General features: G+C 39.3%; 1 protein-coding gene across 3 annotated transcripts in view; it reads right to left on the bottom strand.

The window, feature by feature from the left end:
* Positions 1-12,527, bottom strand: part of FCHSD2 (FCH and double SH3 domains 2) — a 238,053-nt gene that overhangs the window by 92,317 nt on the left and 133,209 nt on the right. For all 3 annotated transcript variants that reach the window (XM_026651594.2, XM_026651593.1, XM_026651596.1), the window contains 3 exons: positions 9,452-9,585; positions 5,405-5,459; positions 4,882-5,010 (listed from right to left, as the gene is read on the bottom strand). In XM_026651594.2, coding sequence (XP_026507379.1) covers positions 4,882-5,010; positions 5,405-5,459; positions 9,452-9,585 — 318 coding nt within the window. The remainder of the gene's footprint in view (positions 1-4,881; positions 5,011-5,404; positions 5,460-9,451; positions 9,586-12,527) is intronic.

The raw sequence follows: 12,527 nt of genomic DNA, 5'->3' as shown, positions 1-12,527 counted from the left end.
AATGACCTGCAAATCTTGCAGCGATCGCTGAGATGGGTTTCCCCCAAACAGCGTAAACAGTCCGCGTGCGGATCACACACTGGCACAGATCACCTACAAGTGTCGCAAACTGCCCGGGCGCTCTAGCTAAACTAAACTAAACTAACTAAACAACTAACTAACTACAGGTACCATACACTGAACAAACAAGCAGTTTTGGGGACGAGCTACTATGGGTACTGCTAGGGGGAAACTTCCGGCACCGGTGCACGTGGCAAGCACGCACACCTATTGTGGAATACACATGAGCAATCACTCGAAGAACTACTACACACTATGATAATTATTGGTGGTTCATGAGCAGGAGGATAGCACAATCCTAGCCTTTCTAACTCAGATATAATGAACTAAAAGTATAACTACTCTAGATCAAACTTGAATTAACCTAATTCCAACATTTACTTTCCTTCCTCTTCCCACCCGTAACAGTCTAAAAATGATAAATGATCTGGGCAAATACTAGCCCTTATGATTTCAAGGCTGTATACAGTTACAGCTAAAGTTGAAGCTTCATGAAATGCTTACAAGTAATAGTAATATGGAACCTAATAGGAATTTCCTCCAATTGTAAACAAAAGAATCACAGCTAAACAGTATTTGCAAAATTTTTAAACAAAATTTCATTTCTAATCAAATTAAAGAACACTGGCTAAAACATTTTCTGTTCACTTAAATAATGTCACAGGGTTGAAGTTCAAAAGATGTACAAATATTTTCCCTTCACTCACCTGAAATGGAAACCAGCCTGCTAAGACACATTACATGAATATTCAAACTACATAACATATGGACACTTTTACTTGAAATTTAAAAAAATTATATTAACCTAAAATTCTTTCTATTCAGCAAGTGTGAAGATTTGACCTGTACAGAAAAACAGGAAATTTACCAGTACTACTTAAAAATCAGAGACATGGTAAATTATTTATAATTCACTGTTTGTAGAACTCGTAGAGCTTATAAATTTCTGCCTATATTTCTCCTTCTTACTCTTTTCAAACTTTTTTTTTCTATGTTTTGGATGGACTAACAGTTTCCAGATGTACAGTATGTAGTCTGTCTTCTGCCAAAACATCTTTCTGTAGTGCAACAGTATCATTTATTGTAGGATACTACCTCTAGGACTAATATTTGGTATTGACAGCAGCAGTAAAACCAGTAGAGGGAGCATGATTGTGGTTCTATGTAACACATTCATCCTAAATTATGTAGGTGTTTCAATATCTTTGTACAATGGCTAGTACATAAGATCCTCAATCCTTACTGGTACTTCTAACACAAAGAAGAAATAAGCATAATTACACATGGTGCTTTCACTAACAATCCTTTGTATATCTTTGTAGCAAGCTTAAGCTAAAAATTTATTTATTTTATGAAATGCGTGTGTCAAACTGTATGTGCATCTAGAAAATCTTGACAGGTACATTACATACATTGAAAGACTAAATATAAAAACCACAGCCTTCTTAAAAACATGCATTTAAAAAACTTAAAATTACACCGCAAGTTGCCATATTCAGAATGGTATGACTTAATTACTGACATTCTCAGTAGACAAAACTATGCATGGTAATTCAAAATAAATATAAATGAATGGAATAGATAGCAAAGGTAACTGGCCATTTATTTTACATCTCTACCGACTAATGTATGAAACTGATTTCATACAAAAAACCAAGAACAAAACAGCAAGCTTTCAAAGCAGCACGATAAAGCTTCAGAAACTGCAAGGTCACTGCAATGGCAGTTGTACAGAGCTCTATAGTAAGGACTCTAAAAACTGTAAGTCAGCAGCCGTCAGCACTTAGTACAACAGACTGGATGTGTTCCAGCCAAGCAAGTCAGGCATCAAATGAGTGCACTGTGAAATAGATAAGTAGACCACTGTCCCACCAATAAAAATACACAGTGCAAATTCTTATTCTGGAAACAATAAACTGATTAAAGCTAAAAACATACAAAAAGCCAGTATCACACACCAAAAGAGCTGTGGTCTTTGAAACATTTGCAAATAAGCTACAAGCTTTACATTCTTAGTCCATTTGGTTAAAACACTGGGAATTTATACCACTTTAGAGTAATATAAATAGAAAATGTGTAAACATCAGATAGAGTAGGCACATGACGGCTATTAACCAAATCCATATCGACAAATTCCAAAGCATTAAACCAAATATGAACTATTTTTATACCTGAATACTGCTGTTTAAAAATATCTCTGCTAGAAAAAGAGCATATAAGACCCTTTGCATTTAAGAAACCCACAACCGAATGAAGATGGCCAACTAGTGAGTTTTCCCCATTCTTAAAAGCCCTACTTTAAAAAAGAAACAATAGATGGCTCAGTTAAGTGTTCTGGGTTTTTGTGGGATTTTTTTTTTTTAATCTGAAGATTAAACTTTCCCCAAATAAACAAAGTGTACAAAAATGCCATTTGTTAAATTCATAGAGACAATACACTAGTAGCTGAAGCATACAAAATAGGACATGGATAATATTTTAGACTACATAGGATTAGTAACGATTCATGTTATTTTGTGTCATCAGGCCAGTTCTCAAATCTGGATGTGTTTTGTGTGCCTGCTGGAGAGTGTTGATATTTGTGACTTAGCCTACAGGTGTGTTTACTCTGGTAGCTTTTCCTGGATGTCTAATAGACCATATGTGTTTAATTTCTACTTGAGACAACAAATGTCTAATTGTTAATGTTTTAACAAAAGATAAATACCTGCCAATTTTTTTATTAGTGTCATATCCAAGAGGCATCCTTTTTAAAGTAAATTATGACCATTACGTCCCATAGCAATGGAGATTGGAAACTTAGTTAGGAAAGGAAAAAAATTATAGATTCATAGATTCCGAGGCCAGAAGGGACCATTGTGATAATCTAGTCTGACTTCCTGTGAAGCACAGGCTATAGAACTTCCCCAAAATAATTACTAGAGCATCTCTCTAACCTCTCAGGATAGGACAAGAAGCAATGGGCTTAAATTGCAGCAAGGGCGGTTTAGGTTGGACATTAGGAAAAACTTCGTAACTGTCAGAGTGCTTAAGCACTGGAATAAACTGCCTAGGGAGGTTGTGGAATCTCCATCACTGGGGATTTTTAAGAGCAAGTTGGACAAACACCTATCAGGGATGGTCTAGATAATATTTAGTCCTGTCTTGAGTGCAGGGGACTAGACTAGATCACCTCTCAAGATCTCTTCCAGTTCTATGATCTTTTAAAAAAAATCTGATCTTGATTTAAAAATCATCAGTAACGGAGAAAACACCACGTGTCCGGGTAAATTGAACCAATCATTAATAACCTTACTGTTAAAAAATTGCCCCTTATTTCCTGATTGAATTTGTCTAGCTTCAACTTCCAGCCATTGGATTGTATTATACTTTTCTCTGCTGGACTGAAGAGCCCATTATTAAATATTTGTTCCCCATGTAGGTACTTACAGACTGTAAACAATTCATCTCTTAATTTTCTCTTTGTGAAACTAAATAGATTGAGCTCTTTGAGTCTATCAATATAAGGCATAGTTTCTAATCCTTTAATCATTCTTACTTCTCGTCTCTGAACCCTTTCCAATTTATCAACTTCCTTCTCGAATTTGTGGATACCAGAACTGGACATAGTATTCTAGAACTAGTCGCAACAGTGTCAAACAGAGACTCTGTTTATTCATCCCAGGATTGCATTAGCTTGTTTGGCCACAGTCACACTGGCAGCTACTATTTAGTTGATAATCCATCACCACCCCCAAATCTGTGTTTCAGAATCACTGCTTCCCAGAATAAAAGCCCCTATTCTATAAGTATGGCCTATATTCTTTGTTCCTAGATGTATATATTTATAGTTAGCAGTATTAAAACACACATTTTTTGCTTGCTCCCAGTTTACCAAGCAATCCAGGTTACTCTGAATCAGTAACCTGTCCTCTTCATTATTTACCACTTTCCTAATTTTATCAGTGATGATTTTATGTTTTCTTCCATTCACTGATAACACTGGAAACACACCCGATCGATAATGATTTTCCATTTACTATTACATTTTGAGACCTATCAGCTAGCCAGTTTTTAACCCATTTAATGTGTGCTTTGTTAATTTTATATAGTTTTAGTTTATTAATCAAAATATCATGTAGTACCAAGTCAAATGCCTGACAGAAGTCTAAAAATATTATCTCAACACTATTACCTTTATCAACCAAACTTATAATCTTACCAAAGAGGTATCAAGTTAGTTTGACAGGATCTATTTTCCATAAACTCATGTTGACTGGCATTAATTATATTATATTACCCTCCTTTAATTCTTTATCAGCCACTCCATTATCTTGCCAGGGACTGACATCAGACTGAAAGGCCTATAATTACCCAGGTCATCCTGTTTACCCTTTTTAAATATTGACACAACACTAGCTTTCTTCCAGTCTTCTGGAACTTATGCAGTGCTCTAAGACTTTTTGAAAATGAACATTAATGGTTCAGCAAACTCTTCAGCCAGCTCTTTTAAAACTCTTGGATGCAAGTTATCTGGACCTGCTGATTTACAATGTCTAACTCTAGTAGCTTCTGTTTAACAGTCTCCAGAGATACTAGAGGAATGGAAAGAGTGTTATCAAATGATATGACTATATCATCAGTTTCCCCCCCAAATTCTCTTATTTCAGGGTTGATGGTGATCAGGAACATAGAAGAGGGTCAATATTGTGACCGACCCTGGTATACTGGGATAAAAGTATATGAATGTCAACATGTGTATTTCATGAAAACAATATTTGTATCTCATGAATCCTCGTCCCCACCTCAATAAGGAAAACCAAACTATATTAGCTCCCTTACCTTCATAATGTTCACCAAGTCTGTCTGATAGTAGCGATCCTGGTGTGCATTAGCAGCTGCTAAAGTGAGAAGGTAGTCATTCCTTGCATGGGTAGCCTTTGAATTACACTCGGACCGTCGTGCTTTTAACTATATTTTAAAAAAGGGAAATCAAAATGTAAGGCAGCTGATTTTGTACTTTTATACTATGAGCAAAGCATTAAAAGATATATGGCTTTAGATGGGTTGTTATATTTGTTGCTGCTTTGAATAATATTTCTATTATTTGCATATATACTTTATACGATTTTCAGTAGGCAAAATTCCAGCACAAATCTGTGAATGGCTGAACAGATTCATCATGTGCTTGTACTTGATTCTGGGGAAACATTCTGTACCAACTGGCCAGTCGTTATAAAGACAATATGCCTGATAAAACATGAGGCCTCTCTAGATTCAAGATAACATTAGTTGTGTGTCCCATGAAAGTGACATAATACTTTACTATAGTTTTACTGAGTAGATCATTTATTCTTAAACTCACCTTTACACTTGCCTTCTGTAAGCTTATCCTTGACTGAAAGAGACTAAGCTTGGACCTGTATTAAAAGTCAATAGAATAGATTAAGATCAGAAGTTGTCTCTGGGACAGATAGGGACACAAATGGGCTATCTGATAAGGGAGAGGTTTTCTTTTTGGGTTAAATAAATGCAGTAAAATAATTTAATAGCAATTTTTTAGGCTAAACATTTTATTTTTATATTTAAGAGTAAAAATTAGGGGTTTTAGGAAGTGGTTACACATGTTGAACAAGCTCATTTGCATAATCAGCCATCTTCACTGCATATTCTGAAATGTTTTGCTCAATCTTACACTAATTTTCAAACAATGATTAAATACAACACGGCAGAATGCTCTGGTGGCAACAGGAACTCACAAAATTCTTTTGTTGTTTGATGCTTAATGGCTATTTGAAAGTCTTCCATTTGATAGCCAGGGTTGCAAACTTGAGCTACTTGCCTTCTAATAGGGTAGCAATGTAAAATCACCAGCAATCCACTCAGGTAAGGTTGAGTGAGGTCTGCCCACAAAGAATTTTTTAAAAGCAGGCGTTAGCCTAATTTTGAAACTTTGATCATAGGGTAGGAATCAGTTTGTTTGTGTGTTTTTTCCAGGTTAATCATTTTTAAAAAAGCCAGAGCCCATACAACCATCTTAAGAACATCAGGCTTATTCGCAATGAGGTATGAAGGAAAACTTAACTAAAATCATGAACACTTGAATTTTGAAACATTATTCTGTTTATACCATAGCGAGAAAAAAAATTGTGAAACAGACAATATGAACAAATGTTTTAAATCAGATGATATCTAAGCTTTCTGAAAACATATTAACCCTGAAGAGGTCAAAACAACCAATGTTCTCAGAAGGAGGGAGGGATAGCTCAGTGGTTTGAGCATTGGCCTGCTAAACCCAGGATTGTGAGTTCAATCCTTGAGGGGGCCATTTAAGGATCTGGGGCAAAAATAAGTACTTAGTCCTGCTAGTGAAGGCAGGGGGCTGGACTCAATAACCTTTCAGGGTCCCTTCCAGCTCTATGAGATTAATATAATATATGGATATATACCAAGATGGCATTTGAAATAGAGTAAAATAACAACAGCCTTTGTTCTCTGTTGTACACAAAGAGAACATTACACATTGTATTTTGGTAGAAGTGGAGCATCCTTCCATGGACAAAATTATTCCTGGTTAAAATAATTTTGTTCAATTTTTTTAAAAAGCTTTCTAAAATTTCATATGTAAAACTGATAAAAAAAACAAACTTTAGCTATATTTGATTCTGATGATGATGATGATGATGATATGATATATAACCATACCATCCCTACTGATAAATACATCCACTACCCTCATTTAACTTCAATACAATTTTCCCACCAAGTCTACATTAGAAACTGGGTCTATATTAGACACTTTAGCTGGGATAGTAATGTTGGCTAGAGTTTTTTACATTACATTAAAATATTGGCAAAAGCCCTAGAATATATAAGGTTGTGTCAGCATAAGAGGGCTTTCGCTTTAAAGTAAAACAGGATAAGCACTTTTGCCAAGATAAGTGTTGTGTACACTAGGAGGGTTTGCCGATATAGCTATATTAGTTTAAACCTGGCATAAGTCTATTCTAAAGAAACTGGAAACTACTGTGATGCAATGTTACCACAAAAAGCCAATGTGCAAATATTGACTGTTTGGTATGTCAGGTGGAGGACAGAAGAGTAAGAAAAGGGATTCCACAATGACTGGTAGCTTCTATACTGGTTTTAATAAGACCTCTGTCCCCAAGACACAATAGCTGTTCTATTTTAAGCAAAAAGACAAGGAAACACTGGGTTTTGAGCTGCCAATCGAGGCCACGCAGACCCCTCCCCCCGAGCAGGCCTGCTGATCGGAGGAGAGGAGGCAAAGGGGGCAATTGCTTGGATGGGCCACAGGGCTCCTAGGTGCGTGCAGGGTGGTACCAGCGGCAGTGAAGGCAGCCAGGCGGGCCTGTGGAAGTCCTGGCTGTGCCGGGAAAAGAGTGCGCCCAGCAGCACAGCTGGCAGAAGCTCACTGGGCACCAGCCAGCACAGGAGTAGCACCGCCCAAATGTCAGACGGACCTATCTAGGGGGCCCATCGACTGTTCTGCCATGGGCAAAGCCATCCCTAGGGTACGGTGAATTGAGGCGACCGCTCTGGGCCCTGTGCTTTGGGGGCTCCTGCTGGCCGGCGCGATTGGCCAGCGTGGTTGGTCCTGGAAGTGACGGATTCTTCACTTCCGTCCCAGGCCCTGGAATTGCTGTCAGCGGGCCTGCCCCCTGAGTAAAACCAAAGGGAGGGGGTCAGGAGAAGGAAAGCTCTACAAAGAGTGTTGGGCCCCCTATTGAAAGAGCAGGTAATTGGCCTCCAGGATCCAGGTCTCAAGCAGATCTCCTTGACCATTCAATATGAATGCCCTCTGCTTTCACAGCAACTTCAGGGCCCCTGGAGCACCTCCCAGCTCTCTGGCAACATGGCTGTAGCCTGGCTTTCTCCACCCACCACCGTCTCTGGCATCCCCCTCAAGGGGAGCTACACATTAAGGAGAGGTTTCTGGGGGGAAATTAAGATTACCTCAGGCTTCATTAAAGCCCTGTTGGGCTTCCCACAAAGATAAGAATTCTTGGATTCATGGAGGGCTCTCTAACCATGCCCTTTGACTGCCCACATTTTGAAAGCGATTAATAGTCGGTACTGTTACTCTTATTTTATTTTTTTTAAATTAACGTGTTGCAAAAGGTATCCATAGGACCATTAGTTAGCACCATCTCAACTCCCAGGTGAATTAGATTGTTCCAAGTTGGGTTTTTTTCTGTAAGATTTATGAATGGAGAAGGATACAATCCCTTACTCGTGATAAATAAAATATTTTAAATTTTCCCTGCTTTTTCTACGATTTACACTTGATTGTTAGTTGACTAATTGCATAAAGCTGTTTAAATTGTTTATAACATTCATCCAAACTTAGCTTTCCAAAACCCTCACACCACCAATATTTTGGATAACTTTCAAGTTCCAATTAGAAAACAAAATATGCACACGAAAAGCTGAAAAATTATGTCAGTAAATTCTAGTATAAAAAGGATATCTAGCATTTGATAGTGTTTATGTTATACTCCCAGCCTTCATAAATTGCTCAATTAAGAAACTGGAGGAAAATAGCACTGTATATACAAGGCCAACTATTTGTACAAATCTGATGCAAACTGGATTTTATCTGCATGCAGAAGCAGGCCTTCTGCATATCATCTGATAGTCTGTCATTTTAATCTTTACAATACCAATGCAAGACTGGGCCAATTCCCCTAGCTCAACCTTTGATCTTCTGAGGAAGTGGGTGGACGGTGTATGATATTCCCACCCCCTCCAGCTAGTGTATGTCACCACCTCCAGAACTTTCCAGTTCCTGAATTGTGTGGAAAGAGCTCCCTGAAGAACATTTTTTTCTAAATAACTTGTTCTTAAAAATGAAAAAGAATAAAAGAAAATACCTCAAACTTTAAGGAGAAGTGAGTGGGCATCCTTTTACATTACCTTATAAAACACCCGTAACAGGTAATTACTTTCTTTTTAAAGATGCCAGGTACACAACTTTGCCATTCTTGGAGAACAAGTTTGAGGGATGTTTAAATAAAAAAAAAAGTGATAAAATTGCAACAGGCTGTGAAAAAATACAGGCCAAAACCCAAAATGGAAACATGCAAGTTATGTGTTTTAGTGAAAGGAAGGGTAAGATTACCTCCACAGGACAAGAGGTATGCGAAAGCTACAGCCTCAAAGATATAACCTCATAAAAGCAAAACAAACACTTCCCAAACAATACTCAACTGTGAAGCAAGATGCATGCTTGATCAACAGGATGTATGAAAGCAAAGTAAGGCAAATCTCAACACAAGCTTATTCAGAGCTAGTATCCTGCTCTTACAACAAAACTGAGTGTAATGATTAAGACAAACATGATATTTACACACACATATTTAATTATAGAGTTGCTATTATAAGAACATACTTGGCCTCAATATCGGCTTTTTCCCGCACTGCATGAGCCATCTGTTCAGTCTCAAAGTACTTCTTCTTGCTCTTAGCTAAATCTTTTACTGTCTCTTGTAATTCAGCCTGGATCTTTGTCAACTGGTCTACACACTGCAAAACAGAATACAACAAACAAGCTTATAATAGAATTAATATCATTGTACTATTATTGTTCAATAAATCTTGCACAGATCCATATGCTCCACAAGTTCTTTTAGGTTAACTATAGATTCAGTCCACCTTTTAAAATGAATCAAAACAAAGAACCAACATCTTTTTATTTCAATTGCTTTTTTAAAAAAAAATATCAGCAACTATTTAACTCATAATGTTTAAAATATGTAGTGTTGTTGTAGCCGCGTTGGTCCCAGGATACTAGAGAGACAAGGTGGGTGAGGTACAGAGGTGAAAGTAAGCTGGTACGATCCAGTACAGCGTACCGGCAAGAGCAGGTGTGCCGGACCGGACCAGCTTCCCCAGGCAGCGATTTAAAGGGCCTGGGGCTCCCGGCAGCGGCTGGAGCCCCGAGCCCTTTAAATTGCCGCCAGAGCCCTGCTGCCGGGAGCCCTGGGGCTCTGTCGGCAATTTAAAGGGCCCGGAGCTCCGCTGTGGCAGCGGCAGCTGGGAGCCCCTGGCCCTTTAAATCATCGCCGGAGCCCTGGGCCACTGCCGCTACCCTGGGGGCTTCGGCAGCAGGGCTCCAGTGGCGATTTGAAGGGCCCAGGGCGGTAGCGGCGGCCGGAGCCCTGGGCCCTTTAAATCGTCGCCTGAGCCCCGCTGCCGGAGCTCCGGAGTAGAAGCGGCAGCCAGGAGCCTCTGGGGCTCCTTTGGCAATTTAAAGGGCCTGGGGCTCCACTGTGGGTAGTGGCAGCCGGGAGCCCCTGACCCTTTAAATCACCGCCGGAGCCCTCGGCTGCCGCTGCTACCCCAGGACTCTGGCAGCGGGGCTCGGGCGGTGATTTAAAGGGCCAGGGGCTCTGCCACGGTAGCGGTATCTGGAGCCCTGGGCTCTTTAAATGGCCCCTGAGCCCTGGGGCTCCCAACCGCCTCCGCAGCTGATAGCTCCGGCGGTGATTTAAAGGGCCTGGGGTCCCAGCCTCCTCTACCGCAGCCGGAGCCCCTGGCCCTTTAAATCTTGATTTAAAGGGCCCCGGGCTCTAAAGGCCCTGCCTCTTCTGGTTGAGGCCCCGCCCTGCTCAGGACTCCAGTGTACCGGTAAGTCCTTTAAGTTACTTTCACCCCTGGTGAGGTAATATCTTTTATTCGACCAACATCTGTTCGTGAGAGAGACAAGTTTTCAAGCTTACACGGAGCTCAAAAGCTTATCTCCGAAAACCTAAAGAAGAGCTCTGTGTAAGCTCGAAAGCTTGTCTCTCTCACCAACAGAAGTTAGTCCAATAAAAGACATTACATACCTCACTCACCTTGTCTCACTGTTTAAAATGTTATACTTACAAGATTTTTCACACAACGCACAGTCAACCTGTGGAACTCCTTGCCAGAGGATGTTGTGAAGGCCAAGATCGTAACAGCGATCAAAAAAGAACTAGATAAACTCATGGAGATAGGTCCATCAATGGCTATTAGCCAGGATGGGCAGGAATGGTGTCCCTAGCCTCTGTTTGCCAGAAGCTGGGAATGAGAGACAGGGGATGGATCACTTGATGTTTACCTGTTCTGTTCATTCCCTCTGGATCACCTGGCACTGGCCACTGTCGGACGACAGGATACTGGGCTAGATGGACCCTTGGTCTGACCAAGTAGGGGCGTTCTTATGAAAGCTCTTAATGGGGAAATTAGTTGCAATAACCCAGATGTAGTATGGAAATGCCAAAGAAGGGATATGGAAAATGACTTAGAGACTAGTGACTTCAAGCAAATAAGCATAACTACTCTTGTACTTCTGTAGCTTAAGCGATTATAGAAAGGACTCTATCATTTCTAACATTGAGGATAAGCACCAAAAAGGTAGCACTAACAACTGTAAATAAATGCAACTGTCCCTAGCCTCTGTTTGTCAGAGGGTGGTGATGGACAGCAGGAGAGAGATCACTTGATCATTACCTGTTAGGTTCACTCCTTCTGGGGCACCTGGTATTGGCCACTGTCGGTAGACAGGATACTGGGCTGGATGGACCTTTGGTCTGACCCAGTACGGCCATTCTTATGTTCTTATGTTCTCTTCCATCTTAATTTTTAAAAGGTCACAAAGGCATTTCATACTCCCACTACACATTCTTGTTCCCAACTTAACCAATATTCATTTAAAACCATACACTGCAGTATAGAAAATACTTTTACAACAAAAGCCATTTCAGAATATGTGATATGTGTAAGTATCAGTCTACTTGACAGAACACAGTGAAACAACTTGCTTTCAAAAAGCTAGCAAAAAAAAAACAAAAAACATACTAGTAGAATACCTGCAAAATTTGAGAATCTCTTTCCTTTTCCCCCAAAACTGAAAGCAGAGAAAAAAATATACTCTCTTTGAATCCAAGAAACACAACGGATTAATTCTGAATTGTTAAATACTATTTTAAATGGTTTTTTTTTTCTGTTCCAAGCTGCATGTTAAGAGCTTTCCAATGTGTAGGGTTAAATCAGAAATTACCATCAAGCACAAAGACAACTTTCTTCATACCTAAAGCTTAAAAAAATTCATAGCTTTTCACGGAGAGGTGAAATAAAAATATCTCTGTTTGCATGGGTAAAATATAAGAATATAATCAGCATTGATAATGTACATTTTAATCTGACAGAAAACAGTGTGTGGAGAAAAAGCAGGAACAGCAATGAAATTGTTCAATGGGAGAAAACACATACTGCCCCAGAAATAACTCAGACGACATCAATGCCCAGAATTATATCCTGCTTCATAAAACAATAAATCCATGTTTTTATTTTCATTTAAACTACCTGTTCAACCTCGAGTAGGCAAGATTTGCACACAAATATTACAGTATATCGGTTCAAGTCCACTGATATCTCTGAGAATCTTTTTCACTAGTTTCAACAGACTTTGGATCAGACCCTATATGAAGAACCCTATT

This window comes from Terrapene carolina, unplaced genomic scaffold, assembly GCF_002925995.2.
Source record: "Terrapene carolina triunguis isolate 2854851 unplaced genomic scaffold, T_m_triunguis-2.0 Scaffold97, whole genome shotgun sequence".
Lineage (NCBI taxonomy): Eukaryota > Metazoa > Chordata > Testudines > Emydidae > Terrapene > Terrapene triunguis.
This window is presented reverse-complemented; position numbering and strand designations above follow the sequence as displayed.